We start from the raw sequence: 24,460 nt of genomic DNA, 5'->3' as shown, positions 1-24,460 counted from the left end.
CGACTCAGAGTTTATGGTGACCTTCTGCTACTGTGGTTACTTCACAAATGAATGAGGTAAAGGCCTCAGTCCAGCATGAGAACTATGGCGAGCGAAAAGGGATTGAAGAACCAGAGAGGAAATATTTAGACAGTTGCTAAGCAACTCTGCAATGAGGTGGTAGTGAGGGAGACTGAAGAAAGAAGAGAATGAGGGGGAAGCCCTCCCCAAACATAAGTGATGGAGGGGGTCCCTCTTTCTTCAAGAAGGGAGGGAGAAATACAACCCCTTGTCACAACTTCCCAAGGGGTTTGAATGTCTCTCCTCTCACTTTTCAAGACTGAGTAAAATGATGTTGCCTCTCCGACTGCAGTTCAGCTTATTTTGTCTGTAGCAAAGCAGGCACGCTCTCACAAATAATGGTGTCTAACCAAACAGAAAAGACGCTCCCTGCATAAAGCCAAAAGACATGCTGAGCTGTGAGAACTGTTCAGAGACACACCTGTTACATCAGGCCCACAAGCACCATTTGGATACTTTTGGCCCCAGGGGTTTTCTAATTGTTCACTTCCTTTTGTTCCGTCTTTTATTTAGGGGGTTGGCACAAGAGGAGCGCAAAGCTACAGACAGCTGCAGCACTCAATGCCCAGAATTAATACGCTCAAGTCATCAAGCCAGTGTTCAAAAAAAAATGTGACAAGGAACAAGAGTCACAGAGAACAAGAGTACTGGCTAGCTTTGTAGCACAGCGCGACACTCAAAGGGGCACGGCGATCCCGCTTGGCTGAATGAAAAGGGTTTTCAGAAAAAGAACGCTCATCCTATCTCATGGATAGAAAGTAATAATATGTGAACTCCATTTGCAATATATGAGATTTTAGAAATGTATGATGATAAAAACCACTGCAAGCTTTTTTCCTTCCATCTGTTTTATTTTGTTATATTTCATCTTATAATACTGTCTAACATTATTATTGTATTTACCAAGTAATGTATCTTAAGATTTATATTATGATTTATTATTTTGATTACTGCCATTTAGTGCTCATTATTATATCATTATTTCCTGCTCGTAATTGTTGCTGTTATTACATATTGTCCACTATTATATAATGGTTTATTATTTTTCTTCTTCTCTTTTTCTTTTGATGCAATTGTAATTGCTGTTGTGATATAGTTTCTACTTTCTTTCCTTTTTCCTGTTATGTTTATATTTATTTTAAAAATTAAAAAAGAAAAAGAAGACTCATCCAAAGCAAAGAGGAGGAGTTTGGATTTATACCGTACCTTTCTCCCCAGTAAGGAGTCTCAAAGCAGCTGACAAACCCCTTCCTCTCCCAACAGATACTTTGTGAGCTAGGTGGGACTGAGAGAGTTCTGAGAGAACTGTGACTAACCCAAGGTCACCCAGCAGGCTTCATGTGTAGGAGCAGGGAAATAAACATGGGTCACCAGATAAGAGTCCTCCAGTCATATGGAAGAGTGGGAAATCAATCCTAGTTCTCCAGTCCACCACTCTTAACCACTATACCACCTGGCTCTCCAAAAAAGAATTGTGCCGATCATGCCGTTCAAGGAATTCAGAGGCTAGAATTCATGTTGGAAGGGATCATGGTACACCATCAAGCATGTGGGTGAGCAACCAGTGAGATGGATTCCACTAACGGCACAGGCAGCAAATGTCTGTATAGAAGCAGGGAGGCATGAAGGCTGGACTTTGTGGAATAGGAACAATTCATACCCAGTGACAAATTGCTGTTTTTTGATCATGGGAACCAGGCTTGAAAAACCACCAGCTCACACTCTCCTTCCTACCTTCCCTTTTCCCCCTTACATGCAACTCAGAAACTAATGGTTTCTGCAGCAAGCCACAGTTTATTCAAATCACAAACGATGGTTTGTTCTTTTGCTTCTAAACGGGGACTCGATCTAGAATTTTAGATGCCTCAAACCAGACTTCACACATATTAGCTCAACACTCTCAAAACCTGGTACAACATAAATGCCAAAAGCCAGGAAATGTAACAGCACCAGACAGTACCAAATAGTGCAACGTGAGTTACAAGCTACAGAATTATCCAAGGATGCCTGCTAGACAACTGACAGAAATGTGGACAGTTGAAAATAAGGGGTATATCAGTCAACTCATGAAATAATTTTTTTTAAAAAAATCTTATATCAAGATTTGGCATCTTAACTTAACTTTGGCATCCATTAAAGCACTGATGTATGCAACATGTTGCAGAACAGAATTAAGGCATTAGCCACATGCTCTCATTTTGTTTATGTGTGTTCTGGGTTTTTGTAGCGGTGAAGTCATCCTAGCCTTGTGCCCCCCCCCCCCCCCCGCTGCATTCTAATAATAAAGTATACACAGTCTCCGCCTGCCAAGTGATCAGCAATGCCCCGCTGCCCTTGGATTCCTGGATGGTTAGGGCTCTCCCACTCAGAATTTCAATGACCATTTTTTCTTGAGCAGGTCTTGCTCCCTTTCAGCAACATCCCCTCCCCGCCCTTGACTCTACCCTTAGCATAACCATTTTCGTTGCTGAATACATTCCACTGAGACATTGATGGCGTGTGGCTGTACTGGCACCATTGAGTAATGAGTGACCAGGCAATTAAACGCCCCTGTTTAAAGAGGAACATCGTGGGGAAGGATAATCCAGAACTTTAGCAACGCTCTTAATACTGCAAGCATGGAGACAGCGCTATTACACATGTCTGCCAAGCAGGCCTCACTCACACGTATGGCAGTACAAAGAACTCTGTTATGGACTTTTGCGGTTTGCTTTCTGCTGTTTTAGATATATAGCACTGAATAAGGAATTTAGCTTCTCATGAACCATACCTCTTTATGTTTAGGATTTGTGATGCATTTCAGCACATTGCTATGTAAAATTGTACTAACAGTTTAAGAACTTATGTCAATAAGATACATCTGAGTTTTGAGACTATAGTAGATTATTTATTTGACTATAATTGTTGACGTTTTCACTACCAGCCAGCCGGTGTGCTGTGCTATTTCCTGGGTTATCAGTACAAAGAACGTACCACGAACTCATGGTGTGGAGCAGATTGTGGGGGGGATATCTGTGCATTTCACACGTCATCCTCCATCCAATCCCTTTCCAACTCAAGAGGAAATTCTGTCCTCAACCACCAACAGACAAAACCAGACTCAAAAAGTTGCTTAAAAAAAACAAGCAACCTCTGTCAATAGTTTAAATGATCTAAGCTAATTCTGGAAGCAAGCCAAAAATCAAAAGTTTTAAAATGGCATAGTAGCCAGTGAGTGCCACTCAGACCAGTTATATATAATTTGCATGCATAGAAGAAGAAAGCAGTCTGCTAAATTTCCATCCAGCTTTCAAAAGATAAGACACAGGATCAGTTACAGAAGTCGGGCCTCTCCTATTCTGGATTCACGTACAAGGGAATGTGCTTCGGCTCATCTTTGCCTCTTAACAATCCATGCAGACGATCAGAGCTGGGCCAGCTGAGGCCGTGCAGTCTTGAGGCTGAATGCCTGCTTTTATCACAGAGGCGTCTGGGGATGCACTTGCCTTTGTCAAAGACACTTCTCATGTTTCTGGTTGTGTACGGTAGTGCCGAACCAGGAATACAAGAATCCGTCTCATGACGTGCCCTTAGGCTTTCTGGGAAACATCCAAACAGCCCACATCGCTTCATCAGTGCTGAACCACAATTGGGCCATTGCAACTGCAGCCCAAATATCCTGAATGGAATGAACACCACACGCTTGACGCCTCAGTCTCTCCAGAGCATTCCTTAGAAGAATGGTTGAAATACAGGTTTGCCAGCACAAAAACGGAGTAAAGGAAAAGGACATCTACTCTTCTTTCTTCCCAACACAAGATCCCAGCACATACAAGCTTGAAAGAACATATCCTGTGCCAGCAACACAGATTTGTGAAATGCCCAAGAAAACCTTACAAGCTGAAAAACAGGGAGCAGAAATGGGACAGGGCAAACTATAGGTGGATAGCAGCATTCCATCACTTCCTAAGACTATGAAGCAAAGATCTGCAAAGGTGAATAATTTGTTTAGTTTGCAGAAATGAGTTTGCCTTTCATAGAATTGTGGCTACCTTTTAAAAGCATGTTGTTTAGCTTAGCTGTTTAACTTAGCCCTGTTTATAGCCCTTAATTTAGGGATCAGGATGTGCTCTTTCAGTGCACACACCCACATAGACCAATTAATCATGACGCCTTGGTCTCATGTAAGACTAGAGAATTCCTGGGAATCCATAGGATCTGTCTCATACCTTTGCCTACATCCCCGAGGTCTCAAAGGATAATGGCAAAAGCAGTCACATGCCTCTGTAACTAGAAGTCCTGGGAGACAGATCTTTAGCGGGTATTGCTCCACAGAGGATATACAATGGCAACAGGAGTGCCATACACCATATAACTCACTTATCCTCAGTGGATCATTGGTAACTCCTACACAGCACACACAATTCTGGGCCAGTAAATGGAGATCAAAAAGGATCTATATACATATAGAAAATGTACACTCCAAGAATTTCTTGTAGTATCAAATACTAGATCAGGGGTAGGGAACCTGCGGCTCTCCAGATGTTCAGGAACTACAATTTCCATCAGCCCCTACCAGCATGGCCAATTGGCCATGCTGACAGAGGCTGATGGGAATTGTAGTTCCTGAACATCTGGAGAGCTGCAGGTTCCCTACCCCTGTACTAGATCTTCTGGAGTCATGAAAACGGACTCTGAACACCTAGGAGTGGGGGAACACACCAGGCTGAATACTGCCGAAAAGGCAGACAGACTGACTTGTAAGGCCTGTCTCCAGAGGCATAGCTAGGGGAAATGGAGCCTGGTGCAAAATCTGAGTTTTGCTGCCCCCCCCCCCATGTTTGTTTGTGTTTGTATTTTTTAGTGTTTTTCAGTTTTAGGCCTGCAGGAGGTGCAGTTTTTAGGCTAGCAGCATTAAAATTTCACAGTATCTTTAGGAGACTATCCTGATTATACCACCCAAAGTTATGTACTCTCAAAGGTGTAGCCTCCATCTCCTATTAGCTCCCATTGGAAACAATGGGGCACCCCCTTTGGGCGTCCATAACTTTGGACTCTGTGAACCAAACCTCACTTAACTTGGGTGGTATCATCAGGATAGTCCCCCGAAAACTCCCTGAAATTCTGGTGCTGCTAGCCTAAAAACTGTGCCCCCTGCAGGCCAAAAACTGAAAAACACTAAAAAATACAAAAAACAAGCCTGCAGAAATTTTTGCTCCTCCCCCAGGCGTGCTCCCAGTGCAACACGCACCCCCCAGCTCCCTTGTAGCTACACCTCTGCCTTTCCCCAAATCCCAAACATATGGCAGCAAGTCATGACATGTTCCACATCAAAATTCTTCTCTCTTGAGAGGGGATTTCCATGCGTAATCTCTTGGCTGGAGTTCCAGAACATTCCAAAATTACCTCTGTTCATACATGGACACCACAGAGACCGTGAAGAAGCAGCAATCTCTGCATGGACTTACTGATACCCACGCCTCCATCATTAAATGTTCCAGAATTTGAGCTCTGGTGTTTAGAGTCTGAGTAATATCTCAGGGACATACAATTCGTGCAGGGGACATCCAAAAGGCTATGAAAATCCTGAACAAAGGTTAAAATCCAACTCCCCTTGCTTTTATGAGTGGTTACATAGCAAACTCTGCATGAAAAATACTAAATGACTAAAGGTTGACCTCTCAGTAGGTCTGGTTGTAAAGACCAGGGACTCCTTCCAGCTTCTCCTGCTGGGATGATTTGACAGGCAGTCAGAGCTTGGAGGTGCTGATTAACATTATTGCTGAGATATCCAAAATCCCTCAGGTTTCAAAAATTATGCGACACAGAAGCAGCAGCCTCCTTCCAGCGAACATTTTTCCTTCTCAAGTGCACAGGAGAACCCATGATCCTGTGTTTGACATCCACAAGGTGTTGCCATGGAAACAATGGGTATCCTGGATTGATAATGGGGATGATTATTGCAGGGCAGGATCAAGAGGGCAAGGCAGTCATGAGCTGGAGAATTGAAGGGATAAACGGAGGAGACAGAGAAAGAGCTGGAGGGTGGATTAAAATGCAGAGTGGCACGCGAGGGCGAAGGGCCCCCCAGGCAAGGCACAAGTCATCCCTTGGCTTTTAAATCTCGCTGCCATCTAGGAACTGCAGGTTCAGCTCACAGCAGCTCCAGCACAGCACCTTTGCCAGAGGACTCAGAGTGAAAATGCTACAGAGCTGCCAGTTGGGCCGGGCTCAGTGCCAGAAGGGTGCCTGAAGAGCATAAGATGAAAGGAAAAGGAAGCGAAAAAATCTATTATCTTGGCCCACCTCATGGATGAGGGTGCTGCTCAGATGAGCTACCATCTTGATGCTTAGAGACAAAATGCTTCCTTCAGCAGGAGATAATATGGAACCCACAAACCACAGAGAAAAGGGCACAATCAAGCCCATAAAAGCCAATTCTGGCTTCGGTCCACGAGTCAGCCTGGCTGCATTACAAATGACAACGGTTTCCAATTCCTTAGCTGTGACCATTGAGTAGTGACATTAAGATGTATGATTTGTGGCTCATTACAATGAAGCCCAGGAAGCGTTCCAGGTTTCCCAACACCCACTCCTCTCCTTGCATAAAAAGGAATACAAACAGGCATGAAGTAATGTTAAAGAACTAGTGAATTAAAGAGAATAGTTAGGGGAACCACGGGATCGCCAAGGATAGCAAAGCTAGGGAACGGAAAAAAGCAGCAATCAGGGATGTAAGAGTTCATGCAAAGCTCCCTTTTTGTAGTGAGAGATAAAAGTAGAGGGGGGGGGGAAGCAGGAGGAGAAAAAGGCCTCCCTTGCTAGACATGCACTCCCCATTTTGACCATCCTTCCCCTCACCCCCCAACCTGTGATATCTCTGATCACACCAGAAGTCAAAGGGATTGTGCATCTCATACCCGCTAGCACACATTTGCGCAATTCGTATTATAGACAACAATTCCCCTGCATAGAATGACATATTTTTATTCTGCAGCACAGCCTGCCAAAACGTACATAACACAATATCCCTGCCTGAAACCACTGCCCACAAACTGTACTTAAGGACATTAAGCAGGATCCCACGCATGACTCTGTGTACACAGTACCTAATTTTAAATATATTTTCTTAAGAAAACCAGTCCTATCAACTTGCTGCATTTCAGATCAGACTGGTAGGGCGCTGATCCGGGGAAGTGTCCCAGACAGTATTAAACATGACACTTTTCAAAATGTGCAAGTTTTAGACTTCCACTCAAGTCATACAAATGTACCACAGAAAGCCAGAGTGACGTTTTCTAGGGAGCTAAATAATATGCCCCAGCTGCAGTTTGTATCCAAGTACAGACTGTAGCATGTGTTTTGGAGGAATGCAAGAAACACCCAGTTGTGCAACTGGGCTACGATACTCATTCCATATAATGCCCATTCCACCTAATGTACCAAACAATCCATGCGTAAATGTGTCTAGATTTGTAGCACACTGAGATTTTGTTCAGGGCCACTGTAACATGAAAAATACTCTTGTTTATAAGCTTAATTCATAATTACATACCAGTTATAGATGTAACACATCCCTGACACATACACTGTAAGAGTGAAAAGGGCATGGATACCAGAAGTCACTGTTACCCAACATTTCTCCAAGTGCATAATTTACCATCAACTGCATTCATACACAAGTAAACAAACCTCTTTTACAGTGTGATTCAACCCCAGAGCTGCACTAGACTCTCTTTGGCCTTCCCTCCAACCAACCTACCTGCCTGAAGCTCGATGACTCCAGCAGCCTGCATTGCACAAAACGCCATACTGTGTGAACCCCCCCCCCAACAGAGTCAGTATGGTCCATAACCTAAGCAAGATATGCCGTAGTCAGCATGGAACTACATGAGACTTTATACAATCCATCCTCGACATACTGACTTACGAGAACTGAAACAAGATGTAGATGAGAATTCCAATCGAAACTAAAGCCGAATCTTTTTTTAAAAAAATGAAAATTGCTGAGAATACTGTAAAGAACACCCTAAATTACTATTACTTATTAGCACGAACATAATTACATCCCCATCAGTCTTAACAAATGTAAACATTTCTTGGCCTAGCTGAACTCAGAATGTGACATTTTAATTAATTAATTAATTCAATTTTTTTACCCTATGCAACCTCAGACCTTTTGAGAGGGTACCAACATATTTAAACTCATACAAAATCGTCAAGTACATAGGGAAAACATAGATACCCTATCAGCATTAGTTCATATTATCAACCAATTCCCCCCCGTAGTTCAATATTTTGGTTCAAGTAACTGTTCCCACTGGAAATGCCTGGAGGTACCTTTTTAACACGGTGAACAAAATTTAAGTTATCTTCCTTAGCAAGTCTTGCAAACCATTATTTTGAATAATGCTTTTTATTGGGTAGGTTAGGGGGCTCTGGGAATGAGCTTACGGAACCAAGGGGGCAGCGACCTGAAAAGGTTTGGGAATCACTGTTTTATGAAAGAACCTGTAGGATAAGGTGACCAGACCTTTGTAAACCGGGACGGGGGGTAGGCATGCGCGCGCAGCCACAAGAGCGCACTGCCTTCTGGGGCTTGCCCTGTGACAGGGCGGGAAATGGCAGTGCCCCAGAAGGCCGTGCTCCTGAGGCTGCGTGGATGCGGCGATAACTGCCTTCTGGGGCGCTGCCGTTTCCTCTGTCATAGGGCGGGAAACAGCAAGCCCCAGAAGGCCGTGTGTTCCCCATGGATCGCTGCTGAGGTTAAGCCGCACTGCCTTCTGCCCCAGAAGGCAGTGCGGCAGCCTCCCAAAAATTGGGACAATTTAAATAACCCACAGGACGCGGGACAAATTGTTTGAAGGCAGGACTGTCCCGCCAAAAGCGGGACATCTGGTCAGCCTGCTGTAGGAACTGGCTTTTATCTACACAGATTCCAAAAGCATCTCTGCCCTTCCCCATTCTGACAAACAAGGCTGTTTCGTACCAATCTGAAAATTAGCTGCCCACCTCAAAAGTAGCACACCATTTGAAGACTGATTAAGGAAGTCCACCTCAAATATTTGATTCCAGAATACGTATCCCTGGAGGCCACTGAAGTCTATTCCAAAGTGGGATGCTTTGAATACAGAAATCATTTTCACTTTTCTACAGAATGTACTATCAGTATCACTCTCAAGTACAGCTAGCAGCCATTCTCAAGCACCTTTACACCCATTCTACTATATCTTCCCTCTGCAGGTTAGAATTGTACTCTCTCCTTACACACACACACACACACACACACACACACACACACACACACACACTCACTCTATATCTGGTACTTCTGGTATGCAGAACAGGTGATTTTTGTGACTTTTGCCTATACGTTTAAGGAGGCACACACAAATTAACACTGCTCTATCTGAATACAAAAACAGTACCAGTTCAAGAAGAGAATAAGATTGCCCATTACAAGCGACTATATGATTTTGATAAGGCCTTGCTTGGAGTACATGCTGGAACGCTTTTGGGCTTCCAGGCAGCAGTTCCAGTCACCACCAAAGTTTCCAGGGGAGACCATCATTCTGCTCAACAGCTGCCCCCTTTCAGAGAGAGGCAAAGGAAATTCAAAGGGAGGATTAATACAGCAGCCATCTGCCATGGGCCTGGCACAGAACAGTGTTACAGGAAGGCCAGCATCTCCTAGCAGGGCCAATAAGCCTGCTGCAAGGGCAGCACATCCAAAGAAGGGTCTGGACCCTTTCCAAACAGAGAATCCCCAAGCTTAAAGTGGACCTTTAAACAAGTTAGACTCACAGCTTCAAGGTAATTGTGGCTTATAAATCAAGAGTTTGGGGATTTGGTTTATGTACCCAGAAATCCAGATTAGAGAGCTTCAGAACTATTTGTACTGCCACTTAGAACTGAAATAATTTTGCTTCTGAACGTTGTGTTCTGTGTATTTGATTAATACGAGCAAAGGAATCATGGCAAAGGAGATAATCCGGTCCTCCTCCTCCCAATGCTATCTTCACTTTCCCTTCTTTCCTCTTCAGCATCCAAATTTTAGGTGGGATCCAATGACCCCCTTTCACTAACTGTGTCAGGACCAGGTTTTGTTTCCTGTAACTCCCAGTAAGTTTCAGTTTCGTTTTCCCCAACAACCCTCGTTCCTGCAACTACCTAGGACCTCACACTGCACACCCTACATATACATGGACTGAGGGTAAGAACCCTCCGTTCCAGCACCCTGTATCTAGGGTGACATGAATCAATAAAGTTTGTTCCTTTCCATAAAGTCAGCTTTATTTGAGTGTGTTCAAACTGAGAAGACTCCTCTCTTAGCAGAAGGAAATTGCTTGGTACAAACCATTAAAACAGTGGTGGGACCCAAAAATTTTAATAACAGGTTCCGATGGTGGTGGGATTCAAACAGTGGCGTAGCGCCAATGGGACTATTGGGCAGGGAGGGTTGCTTTAGTAACCCCTTCTCGGCACTCAGAAAAAAAAATAGTAACCACTTCTAGAGAAGTGGTGAGAACTGGTTGGATCCCACCTCTGCTTTAAAATGTTGCTATACTTTGAAAGTTTCTGAAATTTCATTCCTGCTCCAGTTCCACTCATATTAAAAGCCAGGCATGGCTTCATGCAATTTGCCAAACAAAGCAGAAACTGAGCTGAACATCTGAGGGAGTTTCCACATGTGCATCATGTGGCATCACAGGGCAACAGTGATCTTACCTACTTCAATTATCTTCTGTACGTAACTACTCAAGGAACCCAGGTGGCCATGGTGTTTGATTACCCAAGCATCAGCTCACCAACCATTTTTGACACAAGGATGACTCAAGTTATCAGTTCAACAACGATAAAGTAAGGACAATCACTTTCCTAACCAAAACTTCTCCACACCACAATTAAGAAGGCAACTCTACATACACAATGAATACTGGAATTATGCCACTGCTATTAACTCACCAGAAAGAATGGCCCCACAACCAAAAATTGTCATGAGTGGCCCAAACTTTTTAAAGAAGATGCAATTCGCTTGTTTTCCTGTTTTAGAGGCACTAATATCTCTAGTGCTATTTTCCACCATTGCTATTATCATCTAATATAGAGTTTAAGAGTAGATTCTTGAGACAGGAGTTTCCACCTACTCTGAACCACTGTCAACATCTGTAGCGTCAGCGATGCATGCAGAATTATTATTCCTACTTGTCAGTAGCCTTGTTCTTGGAACACTAACTAGAAGGTGGATATTTAAGATCACTTCAGGCAGCTAAACCACCCCTTAACATTCAGACTGCGTGTGTGTAGAGTGGTTATTGCAATTCACATTACTGATTCGGAGTACAGAACCATGCAGTGATTAAGTGATTATAATAAAGGAGCGCAAATTGGGGCACATTCACAAGATTACTTTCTTTCGCTCCAAACGAATTAATCCTGAACAAACCACACACGCCCCCTTTGATGGATTAGATTCACCAGGTACTAAATTAATGGAAAAATGCGGCCAAGCAATGTGTCAGAGGCAATTTCTGTTGCAATGGGGCGACAGAAGAATCCCTGTCGTGGATCAATAACACAGGCTGACTCAGTCCAAAAGACCCACTGTCTTCCATAAAGAGAATTCCTTCAAACCCATGTTAAAGACTAAATCCCACCGCCCTTCCCAGGCCAAAAACATGTGAAGACTTAACACATACCAAAACAATACCATTATTTCACATCCCCTTTGAAACTTGCAATCCAAGCTATTGTCAGGATGAACTGGGAGATCCCTGGTTTAAATCTTGCATATGTTGAAAACCGACTTGGCAGCTTTAGGGGAGCCTTTCTTTCTCACCTTCTTCACGTACAATATGGGCATAAGAATTCTGGCTTACCTTATGGGGCTGTGGTTAAAACTGCAACAAGATAATGCGTTCAGGACACTGAAAGCATTACATAAATGCCAAGTATTATTATTAGAATGTATTATGTAACATAATAGTCTCCACCAAAATTTGCAATCCAAAGGAGGTTTATTCCAAAGCTCCATTTTTATTCAGTGGGGCTTTCTAGAAAAGTGTTCCTAGTACTGTAGCTAAAACTGACTTCTTACTGTATCCCATTCTTCCTCCAAAGAGTTCAGTGCATCATTCAGGTTCTTCCCATCCAGGGGCGTAACGAGGCAGCCCTGGGCAAACTGTAGCCCTGGGCAAAACCTGAGTTGGATGCCCCCCCCCCCATGGCCGGCCACTCCACCATGACCAAAATTTTTTGCACCAGGACATTGGTGCCTGCAGGGGGTGCATTTTTAGACATATCAGCACCAAAATTTCAGCGTATCATCAGGAGACTGTCCTTATGCTACTCCCCAAGTTTGGTGAGGTTTGGTTTAAAAGGGGGTGCCCCATCCCCCATTGTTTCCAATGGGAGCTAATAGGAGATGGGGGCTACAGTTTTGAGGGTCCATAACTTTGGCCCCCCTGAACCAAACTGCACCAAACTTGTGGGGTGACATCATATCCAGATAATACCCTGAAATTTTGGTGCCGATACATAAAAAATGCACCCCCTGCAGGAATATCCTAGAAATTTGCCCAAGAATCTTTGTTCTGCATTGAGTTTTCTGCATTGATGTCAATGGGGGTTGCAGGCTGGGGGGGGGCACATTTCTGAAGGCACAGTCTCAAAACGTTTTGGGTCTCAGCAGGAGACTGCCCTAATGATACCCCCCAAGTTTGGTACAGTTTGGTTCAGGGGGGCCAAAGTTATGGACCCTCAAAACTGTAGCCCCCATCTCCTATTAGCTCCCATTGGAAACAATGGGGGATAGGGGTACCCCCTTTGGGAGTCCATAACTTTGGACTCCCTGAACCAAACCTCACCAAACTTGGGGAGTAGCATAAGGACAGTCTCCTGATGATGCGCTGAAATTTTGGTGTCGCTAGCTTAAAAACTGCTCCCCCTGCAGGCCAAAAATGGAAAACCACTAAAATACCCAAAAACGAACCCAGCATTTTGATGCCCCCCACAAGGTGATGCCCTGGGCAGCTGCCCACCTTGCCCAATGGGCATTACGCCAGTGTTCCCATCCCATTCTGAGTCCTAGTGTAGATTCACACACATACAAACAGAGTAAACTCTATGATTCAGAAACTGGGAGCAACCCATATGATCATATGCTACACACAGTTCTAATCAGTTATGGTGCAGTATGCAACGGTATTAGGTAGGCACTAGGACCCACGCGGAACATTCTAAAACAAAGACGGTCCAGCATGTGGCCAGTGAAGCTACAATTCTACTTAGTCCTTTTTGTTGAAAAGGGTATATCGACTGTCTCCAAGAGTGTGCAAGCGTGGTGTAGTGTTTAAGAGCAGGTGCACTCTAATTTGGAGAACTGGGTTTGTTCCCCCGCTCTGCCACTTGAGCTGAGGAGGCTTATCTGGTGAACCAGATTACCTTGTGCACTCCAACACATGCCACCTGGGTAACCTTGGGCTAATCACAGTTCGTCGGAGCTATCTCAGCCCCACCTACCTCACAGGGTGTTTGTTGTGAGGGGGGAAGGGAAAGGAGATTGTAATCCCCTTTAAGTCTCCTTACAGGAGAGAAAGGGGGGAATACAAATCCATACTTCTTCTTAATCTGCACTGGCTACAACTGCATGCAACACTGAAGCAAGCAAACTTACATAAAGAAGGGGAGAGAATCAAACATGCAATTGCAAAGTCCACCCCAGAAATCCTAATTTTTTAATCGGCACAGGATGCAAGTACCATTGTCTAAAGCCACCTGCTGTGTTTAGTAAGTATAATTCCCCCAAATGTGGCCAACTCACATTTTAATCTCCATACCCACAGGCACTAAAAATAAGTCCAGGCTCTTGGTATAAAAGGGGGAGAAATCAACAGGGGGAAAAAGAGTAAGGTGATTGTTTCACTGTGATCTTCACATAAGCAGAAATGACTCAGCCAAGAAGAAGAAGAAAGCTATAGATTTAGGAGCACTTTGTGCAAAACAGACATGAAAACTCACTGTATCCTTGCGCATGTGGTTTAGAGCAGTGGCTGCCGGCATTCAGAAGTCAGTCCTCAGGAGCAACAAGTCCTGTTCAAGTCTGTAGAACTGTCTTGGAAGCAAACTTGTTTTAAGATTGTGTTGCATATGTACAGAACAAAAACACAGGAAGAAGCCTGCTATACATTCAGAGCTGTGATGCTAGGCTAGGCTACACCTAAAACCATTGATTCCAGTGGGTGTAGGGCGCACCTAGCTCTGCATGGGATCCAGGATAGAATACTAAACATGATCTCAATACAGTCGACTGCTAAGAGATGCGAATGCCTGACATCCTATTTTAAAAGGCTTCAATGGTTAATTACGCTGTTAAAAATGGGGGTGAAAGGTGCTATTCTTTCCTTCGGCGTCAGCTTCCATCTGGTCACATACTGATAGAAATAGCACCCTTTCCATTTTTCTTCTGTCTTCCGCCTCTGTATCTTTCCTGTGTTCCCCTCTACAAAAGCTATTCCCGTCTCCTTAAGATGGGAGACTTCATTCAGGCTGCTTCTTCATCCACTTCGTCTCACTTTGGAGGCATCTTCCGTTTCTACATCTGCCTGAGGTGTTGTGCCAAGAATGGAACTTGCTATTTCCAGGGAAATATGTACCCTTGGTTTGATGACAGCACTAAGTCTTCAGCAAAAATCCTTTTATTTTGGTACTTCTGACAGCCCTGGCACATCAAATAGAGGGGATTGCCTTCATGATAGCCTTTAAGGGAACTTTCCACTGGCACAAACACACATAGAGAGACACGGAAAGGGAGGAAATTGACCAAAAATAGGCTCTTGTCATTTCTTCAGCCTTCTTCACTGAATCAATCATCTTCCTTATTACAGCGATGCAGATAATTAATTACACACCCAGTCAGTAAGAGACAGCAAAGGGCTGGAACAACGCCCTGCACGAATCACAGAGGATATGCAACAAGTGAGGGTGGGCGGCATGCCAATACTTTTCGGCAGAGCGAAGGTACCACAGGCAGGCCACCCATGAGTATTATCATTGCGCAACTTAAAATGATAGCTTGGCAACAACGCCATGAGACAACTAAGGTTCTGGAGAGGCAGCATCCCAGACAGCTGGGGGGGGGGGGGGGGGATAATACTGAACACCATCTCAGTAGACATGTCCTATGATCCCCTGGAGCAGCAGTTCCTACACCATGGTTGGAAAGTTCCAAGTAATCCATGGTTGGCCCACAGAACCTGGCAAGCTTCAACTGGCTGAACACATTAAAAATGGACCAAACAGCAAGATGACTGCCACCTGCATACTCGACTGCAATGCAATTTATTCTTTCATAACATCCAAACTCTCTCCCTGCATGTTCACTTACAGTAGACAAGGCAACTGATGGCCCATGGGTCAAACCTGGTCCTCTAAATGATATTATCTGCAGTGTGCTAAATCTTTTGCTCTCAGGCTTGCCTGTTAACGGGAGGAAAATCATTCAACATGTGCACTGCATCTAAATTTTACTACTGTGCTACTGCATGTGCTCTCCAAAAAAGGAAAGCAATGACATCATACCATCTGAGCACATGTGCTGGTTGTGTCCACAAAGCCCTTAGCTGGGCAATGCCAGTTTTATTACTGAGCCTGCCTACTCATGACAGGTTTGAACAGGTCTGTCCCCTGCACCAACCTCCTGAAATAGAAGGACCCCAAGAGATACAGGAGTGGGTCATCTGACCACAAACAGAGGACAGTCTTCTATGGGCTATAACTTCAAGACTCAACAGCAAATGAAAAGTAACCAGGTTCTACATCCCAACCCCACTCCCTTTTGAACTGCCATTAAATTCTGCAAGGGAAGGGATTGCTACACCCCGAGCAGCCCACCCTCTTGCAATCCCAGGCTAGTTTCCCAACTGCCTTTATACCTGACAAGTGGAAGATCAACTTTTTTCCTTTGCTACGCATAGCAGTAACTTGTGTGTACCAGATTACAAGCTAAACTAGGAGAAGACTTTCACAGCCCGGATGTTCAGTGGGTCCAGCAACTAGACTGAGTCACCTGAATTCTAGCTCGAGTCACTATCATTGTAAAGGAAGGAAAAGCCCAGTTGTAGTCCCAAGACTGTCATATGGTATCTGCATCTTTGCAGGTCAATTAAGCATGTTGCCCAAGGTCCCTCAACCTTAGCCTATCTTTGAACCTTCACCACAAGGACATCTCTCAACATATCCTGTATCCAAAGCCTCTCTGAATGTTCACTCACTGAATACCTGTACATGCATTGCCAAAATGCCTTAAACCACCAGCATGATGTAGCATTAAGAGCAGGTGGATTCTTCACTGGAAGACCAAGTTTGATTCCCCACACCTCCACATGAACGGCGGGCACTAATCTGGTGAACTGGATTTGTTTCGAGACTCCTACATTCCTGCTGGGTGACCTTGGAAATTAACTCACTCAGCCCCACCTACCTCACAAGGTGTCTGTTGTGGGGAGAGAAAGGGAAAGGAGTTTGTAAGCTGCCTTGAGTCCCCTTACAGGAGAGAAAAGCAGGGTGTAAATCCAAACTCTTCTTCTCCGTCTTCTGCCCTGCTCATCCACTCTGCAGGAACTTCATACTCTTGCAGAGCTCTCTCTCTCTCTCTCTCTCTCTCTCTCTCTCTCTCTCTCTCTCTCATGCACACGCTTAGCTCTTCCATATTCTCCCTAAATTGTATTCATATCTGAGCAAGAACTTCATGTAACTTCAGATGCACATTGCCAGGTTTTGTGAAGACCGAGGACTAGCATCTCTGTACTGTCAGAGCTTTAAATAGACTATGCTGTTATGACTTTAACTTTCTGGTCCCTTACAGAAAAAACTCACTTCTCAGAAATCTGGAAACTTTCCAATTATGGGCATGCCTTCCTTCTCATTTTACTACAGACTCACACACACATTCCCTTCTCTTTCAGATACCACTCAAAGACAGACAAATTGAATGCATCCCATCACTGTTTATTTGTGGAGGAGGGAGATGTACTATACATACTTGAAAATATGGCATTAGGCATCTTGCGTAATATCGCAAGAGATTAATAACCTTACCATCCATATTCAAGTTGCATTTTTAAAGAGAAAAGACCCTTCTGGATGCCAAGGATGCATTATATTATTTCCTCCCACTACCATTCAAGAGGAAGTCTACAGTACTAACAACAGAGGTTACTTCATTCTCATATCTCACTATTATAGAAGGAATCTATATTTACTTGAAAGCACATCCAACTGATCTCATTAGACACTGCTTTCATGTAAATGTGCTGAGGAACACATCCTTTAAATTAAACATTTGGACACTCCCCACCTGGATCCTGACCTTCTCCACAATCGTGCCCAAAATGATCAGGCAGAGTTCTAGTTTCAATCGAATTAAAGACTTTAATTCCAACCCCCACGTCTTTCCCAGTCCACCTTGTCAATAATTTCTGCTGTGGAGACATTTACTGGCTCTAAGTACCATCAACCTTAAGAGAATCACACAGGTCAAAAAGCGGGGTGGGGGGAGGAGGCTGAATTCCTCAGACTGGTTTGTTCTAGCCACTCAGTTCTTTGCTTCCAGACCTCTAGGGCAGCCATGTTTTAAAATTTCGCAGGGCAGCTCCCCCACCCAGCAGACACACAGCAAGCATTCTAACCAATTATGAAACATGCCTTGGAATGCAAAAGGGAGTCCAGATTCTTCATCTTAGAAAAATGGAAAGGAAATTAATCTGGTTCCCAAAGGCAAAGAGTAATAAATAGCCTAAGGGTGAAAAATTCTGAACGCCAAATCATCATTTCCTGAACAGCATCCATAGAGCTCATTTCAGAAAAAGAAATTCCAGCCACCTTCTGAATGCAGCAGGTTCCATCACTCCAATTCACATTTTATTGTACTCATGAAAATCACATGCTTGCGGGGGGCGGTATAGATCTCTGGGGAAATCCACCAGGATTTCTTCCTAGAGCAGCTATATGTAATGCTAAAATTACAGACAGGAAAGCAGGTGGCTAGGAATCAGGCAGCCATAGCAAAATAACCAAGAACGGAGACTGATTTAAAAGTCAGGGAAACACAGAAACCGCTAAATCAGCAGTATTCTTGCAAGGATAAAGTTGGTAGCAAAAGTGATTGTGGGAGGGAAAGAATATCAGCATTCGGGCAGATAGAAGGATTAGTTCACAAGTGCTGACTTGAATCCAGTTCATGAATAGGAGCATTTGCCTCAACTACTCTTGCACCATATAAATCTGAAACTATTGCCAGTGACACTGTTTTAAATACTGAAACAGCGAAACAGTTAGAAAACCGTTATATTTATTTTTTAGATATCCCGCTTTCTTCTCCAATGGGGATTCCCAAGTAGTTTACAGCATCATTCTCTCCTCTTACATTTTATCATTACAACATCCCTGTAAGGTAGGTTATGATGAAAGGAAGAATGACTAATCCATGGTCACCCAGTAAGTTTTGATGGCAGTGCACTGATGTAAACCTGAGTCTTCCAGATGCTGGACTGACATTGTAACCACTACATTATGTTGCCTCTCTTACTTTGTATGAGAATCCATGGAATAAGGAGGGGTTCTATTGTTTAGGAGCTTCCTGTTCTCCAAGGTACTTCAAATTGTTCCCCAAAAACACTAGCAGTTTTGAGAGTGTCAAGAAAGATTAATGTAAATATCATTTATGAGGAAGAAAGATCACATCCAAAAAAGAAGAAGAGTTTTATGGGGGTAACCATGTTAGTCTGCAGCAGAAGAACAGGATTCAAGTTCAGAACTACTCTGGAGACCAACAAGTTTCTCAGAGGACACGCTTTCGAGAGGCAAAGCTCTGTTTGCCAAGTGTCATCAAAGAGACAGTAGAGGCAGGCAAGTCTGAGCTGATTGTACAATTGAAGTTCTGTATGAAGGCCAGCCATCTGATGGTGCATGCGTATGCCCAAGACAGGCAACCTCAGGAAAAATTACCTGTCCATTTCAGAGAATTTATTTCATAATAGGAAGCAAAAGGAGATGTTCCAAACTTCTGTGTCAGTATTCGCATCTGCCTCGCCAAGCCCTTTTCATGAATGGACAAATTGTAAGGGTCAGTTGTTTACTAAGTGGCATTGATGGGAAAACACTTTGCACATGCTGAATAACTCTGTTATTACACCATAAGTCCCAAAGCAGAGTACCTGCATTAAAAACGAGCTTAGGTAACTGACCATCACAAACAATGTGTTTTTACTAGCAGCTTTGGCAGGATGTGTATTTGTGTGTGCACGTGCTTCCTGACCAGAGTGACAGTCTGGTCTGCTCTTTTTGACAGTGGCTTTAATGTGCAGCTGGTAGCAGTTGAGAATGTTGGCCTCCAGACCGCAAAGAGCTATACCTGCACACTCCCAAAGAACAAGTTAATTTTAAAGGCACAGTTACCAGGGATAGTCCATAGAGGGGATCCCTCTTAGCACAGTGAGCAGGTTTCTTTTAAACAGTTACTCATAAACCTGCAGGTTCCTTCTTCACATTTACTTAGCTGCTAGGAGGCTTCAGCTAGTGTATTCTTGCTCACTTCCTGTCTGGAGCAGCACTTCCTAAGGCCAATTTCCTGCAGCACAGAGCGGAGTGTCATGATATGTTCACTCAGGGCACATGAGCTGTCCATCAGCACGAAGCAAAGAAAATCCAAACAGCCTTGCTGTAAAAACCCAGCCCTACAAGCTCTGACCCACAAACCTGGGTAAGCCAGGATCCCAGCAAAGGATGTCCAGCTTCTTCCACACCCAAGAAGCCCCCTCTCAGCAGTGCTGGCACCAATACAAGGTTGAACAGGAGCGTTTGGAGTAACAGGTCTTGCTTCTCTAGCATCAGCCCCCACTGTACATCTCCCTCCCCAAGTTGACTGAAGGGCTCCCCCTGAGCATGTGCAGAGTACCCCACGGGGGTGACGACCTGCCGCCAGTCCCAGCGCGTTCAGGATTACAAGCGGAGCTGTCAGAAGCATTTGAGCTTCGTTTTTAATCAAATTAAGTACTCGCCCAGCCCGACCCTTTACGCAATGCCCAGCGCCAAGCATCCAGGGGCTGCAATGATTCCCGTCTGCAGCATCCCATCCTTTCCCCCTCCCCGCCAAGCTAATGAGACAGGCGTCGCCCTCCCCAGCACAGAAGCCAGCCTCGCCGCCTCCGCCTCGCCGAGCAGCCGCCCCCGCGTAACAGCAGGACGCCCAGCAACCAGCCAGCCAGCCAGCCAGCCGGGCCCACGGCAGCCCACGCACCCGGCCGGCGCTGAGCCTGCCCGGGGTTCACAGCGGAGCCGGGGTGTTCCCCGCAGCACCCACCGGCGCCCACGCGCTCTTCCCCCACCCCCACCCCCACCGGCGGCCACGTGCTTCCTCCACCAGCCTGGGGAACCAGGCGAGAGGGGCAAAGACTGCAGTGGAGCCGCCAGAGCCCTCCGTCCGGGGCGCCCGAAAATAAATCCCGGGCAGGGAGGGAGGGAAGGAAGGAAGGGCGGCTGCGCAAAGCCCCTAAATCAGCTCCAGCGGCGGCCGCTGACGGCTCGGGCCAGGGGAACTCCTCCGCCCGCCCAGCCCGCCAGCCGCGCCTGCGAGCCCAGCCCAGCCCTGCCTTGCCTGCCTTCCCCAGCGCTCTTGCCCGTCCGCGGCTCTGCAACGTGCGTCATGGCTGCGCAGCGCGGACGAGCCTCTCCCCGACCCCCACCCCCTCCGGTTCCCCAGCCGGACCCCCAAGCGCAGCCCCATCCAGACGCCGCCGGGAGGGGAGGAGGGAGCGGGGCCAGGGGTTGCCCCTGCCGCCTCCTCCCAGCAGCCGACCCAAGCCCCGGGGCCGGTGCAGCCATCCGCTCTCCGGCGAGCCCCCCACCCCACCCCTCCAGGGGCCTTGGAGGGCGGCCGGGGGCTCCGCGCCCTCCCCAGCCGGGCTCCGTCGAGGCGCGACGCGGCTCCTTACTTGCCAATTTCCTCGTACAGCTGATACTCGTCGGTGAAGCGGGTGCAGGTCACGGTCGTCGCCATCGCGGCTGCAGCTGCGCTCCGCAATGAGCCGCCCGGGCTCGGCTCCGGCTTGGACTCGGGCTGGCAGCGGGGGAAGGAGGGGCTGGCAGGCGGGCGGGCGGGGAAGCGGAGGAGGAGGAGGAGGGGGGCGAGGCTCAGAGCGGGGGCAAGAGACGCCCAGCCCCTGCCTGCCTGCCTGCCTGCCTGCGTGCGGAACGTCCCTGAGAAGCGAGCGCTTGGCTGGCTGGGCAGAGCCCGGGAGGGGTGCCAGGGGAGGGGCGCCGCCTTGGGGAAGGCGAGGGTCCCCCTGCCGCCCACCAGCAGCCCCCTGCCCCCGCGCCACGGGAGGAGCAGCAGGAGGGGGAAAGGCCTGGAACCGCTCCAGCGCACTCAGCCCACTGGACGGGGCGTGCAGGACAAGCCGGGGCCCTTGTGTGTGTGGGGGGGGGGGAATCAGAGCCCTCCGCCAGGCGCTGCCTGCGATTAGGGACCTGCTTCCCGCACCGCGTGCAGCGGAGGGGATTTCCCCACGTGGGGCGCTCGCCCGGGGTTCCCTCGCCCTTCTGGCCGACCCAAACCGAAGAGCCCCCTCCCGAGCCCCTTTCCCCCACTGTTAAAACGTGTTCCCTCCCCCCACTCTTTGGACGGTTCCTCTTCAACCCAACAAGGTTGTGGGTCTTGCTCTCCCAAGGCCTCCGGAGGGTCCCTTCACGCCCTTGTGCGTGTGGCCAACCAAGGCCGGTCTATTATACATTCAGTTATGCCTCCTTCGTCCAGGCAGAGATGTTTCCACGCCTGAGACTCCGTGGACGCTCCCTAGGAGAGACTAGGCTGCGAGGACTCCGCTGGCTCAGCCAGCAGCACACCAAAAAGACCCAGAAGCGTTTCAGTCGCCCACTGGTGGTGACTTGAAGAGGGTTTGGAATCACTTCTCTATAATATGGTGGATGGGTCAGCGGGCCGGGTTTTTGCCGTGGCCCTTGGAGCATTTTTAATTTTTTGCATTATTTATAGCCCACCTTTCTCACTTGGATTCAAGGTGGGTTACACAGAGTAAGTCAATACAACCGATATGATGGGACATTCAATGAACAATAAATGCAGGAGCCAGCAGCAGCCAAGATTAGGGCTGGCTTGGCTTTCTTCTTTCCAGTATCTCTGGGCGTTTCCCCACTCACCCTGATCCCCCTTTTGCCGCGCGCTGCTCTCAGCGCGCAGCATCCCAGGCGCGCGTCCGGATGTCCCCACGACCCCGCGCGGGGTCATCAAAAGGCGCCATTTGCAAGAGCGCCAGGGATGCCGCGCGGCAGCGTCGGGGTGGCTGCGCTGTTGCCGCCCCTCTCGTGGGGAGTGCCGGGGGACCCCGCGCTATTCTCCTCAAGTTGCGCGGGGCTTAAGGTAAGTGGGGAAAGGCCCTCTGATTCTGCTGTTTCCAGTTGCTGCCCTGGGCATGTCCCCATTCTGCTGCATCAAAATACCATAGACGGCGCCTACAGGGTTACTGTATAAACCAGGGTAGTGGGCCCTTTGAAATAGACCGCTGACATGTACAGCATTGACTGAACATGTTGCTGCCACTTGATCTCTTTAACAGACCATGTTGATCAGTGCAGAATATGTCTGCGATGCGATCCACTAGCAAACCTCTTTCCTGTGATAAATGTGCACAGTTAAGCCATGCTGGTTTGGGTATTTATTTAAGCCAGTATGGGAATTTATTACTTGAGGACAAATAGGGGAGGGAGGGTCAGTCAAGAGCGAGGAAACCGGCAAGCTTCTTACTGAAAAGATGATGGCGTGGTTGAACACAGTTCAAGTCCAGGACCACCTTGTCTGCGTACGTTTAAAATGCCATCAAGTGGCAACCAACATGGTGCCACCAGCAAGTGGCTTTCAAGGCACGTGAGAAGCAGAGGCGCTTTGCCATGGCCTTCCTTTGGAGAGCCTTCTTTGATGGTCTCCCTTCCAAGGACTGACCCTGCTTAGCTTCTGAGATCTGGCAAGTTCAGGCTACACCATGCCACCTCCCCTACCTAAGTAGCACCTTAACAGCTCAGTCCAGATTTTTTTTTTTTGGGGGGGGGGGGCTGAATGTTCACAGGAAGCAGCGAAGGGCTGTGCCAATGCTTCAGGCTGGTGCAGGGGGAAGAGGCACTGGTGGCTGCAAGTTGGCTACCCCTCAGCTCCACCACAATGAAACCCAGAAGTCCAGGCTGCCATGAGACAACTCCAGCATCCACTGAAAAGGGAAACTCAGGTTCAAATGCCCACTCATGTCATGGGAGCTTGATGGGTGACCTTGGGCCATTCACATAGCCTCAGCCTTGGCCACGGCTGGTATTTGGAGGGGAGATGCCCCAAGGAATACCAGGGTCATGGAGGGAGGCAATGGCAAACCACCGCTGAATGTTTCTTGCCTTGAAAACCCTACGAGGGTTTGTGACTGGGGGAAAAAAAAGTGTCATCACAGTCCATAGTTGCCATGAAATCTGTACATTTCTTTATTTAATTAATCTTTATCCTGCCTTTCACCTAAATGGAGAGCCAAAGCAGCCTTCACCATTCTCTTCTCCACTTTATCATCACAACAACCATGTGAGGTAGTATAGGCTGAGAGGGTATGACTGGCCCAACATCACCCAGTGGCACAAGTAGGGATTCAAACCCAGATCTTCCAGAAACAGGTCTAACACTGTTAACCACTACACCCCACTGGATCTCATGTGTTGCATGCAGAACTAGGTCTGAATCAGCACCTCCTTGATTTAATTGGCTAATTCCACATTCTAGTCTGACAGAAGAAAAAAATTATCCACTTTATCAGGCATATTTTTATATCTGCCAACACAATATCATGTGTTCATGGAGTAGGATTAGATCAGTGATGGCGAACCTTTTCGTGACCGAGTGCCCAAACTGCAACCCAAAACCCACTTATTTATCGCAAAGTGCCAACACAGCAATTTAACCTGGATACTGAGGTTTTCGTTTAGAAAAAACGGTTGGCTCCGAGGCGTGCATTACCCTGGAGTAAGCTTGGTGATAGTCGGTGGCTTTGCTTTGAAGCAACTGTACAACGCTTCGAATGGGTGAATCACGACGCTAGGAGGGTTTAGAAGCAAGCCCCCATTGCCAGCAACTGAGCTTACTCCCAGGTAAAGGATTGCGCTTTAGTTCTTCCCATGAAATCAGTGGGATTTAACAGCACTTAACAGGGTTATCTACACATCGTGCCCAGCGGGCCAGGTCAGCTTAGATGTGGTGGGGCGATTTTCCAACACCTCCCCCGCGACGAACTCTGTGCATGCGTGCCCACAGAGAGGGCTCTGAGTACCACCTCTGGCACCCGTGCCATAGGTTCGCCACCACTGGATTAGATCTAAAGGC

The 24,460-nt window shown here is 46.8% G+C and overlaps 1 protein-coding gene across 5 annotated transcripts in view; it reads right to left on the bottom strand.

Annotated features, from left to right (window-relative positions):
• The window catches only part of CAMK2B (calcium/calmodulin dependent protein kinase II beta), a 198,676-nt gene extending 177,505 nt beyond the window's left edge, over positions 1-21,171 (bottom strand). For 2 of the 5 annotated variants that reach the window (XM_048512580.1, XM_048512582.1), the window contains exon 1: positions 21,030-21,167. In XM_048512580.1, the coding sequence (XP_048368537.1) occupies positions 21,030-21,094 (65 nt within the window). In that variant the 5' untranslated portion in view covers positions 21,095-21,167. Of the gene's footprint in view, positions 1-21,029 lie in introns of all 5 variants that reach the window. The other 3 variants (XM_048512581.1, XM_048512583.1, XM_048512579.1) reach the window with 2 other exon arrangements.
• Positions 21,172-24,460: the final 3,289 nt, after the last annotated feature.

The sequence above is a fragment of the Sphaerodactylus townsendi genome, linkage group LG12 (genome assembly GCF_021028975.2).
Source record: "Sphaerodactylus townsendi isolate TG3544 linkage group LG12, MPM_Stown_v2.3, whole genome shotgun sequence".
NCBI classification, from domain to species: domain Eukaryota; kingdom Metazoa; phylum Chordata; class Lepidosauria; order Squamata; family Sphaerodactylidae; genus Sphaerodactylus; species Sphaerodactylus townsendi.
This window is presented reverse-complemented; position numbering and strand designations above follow the sequence as displayed.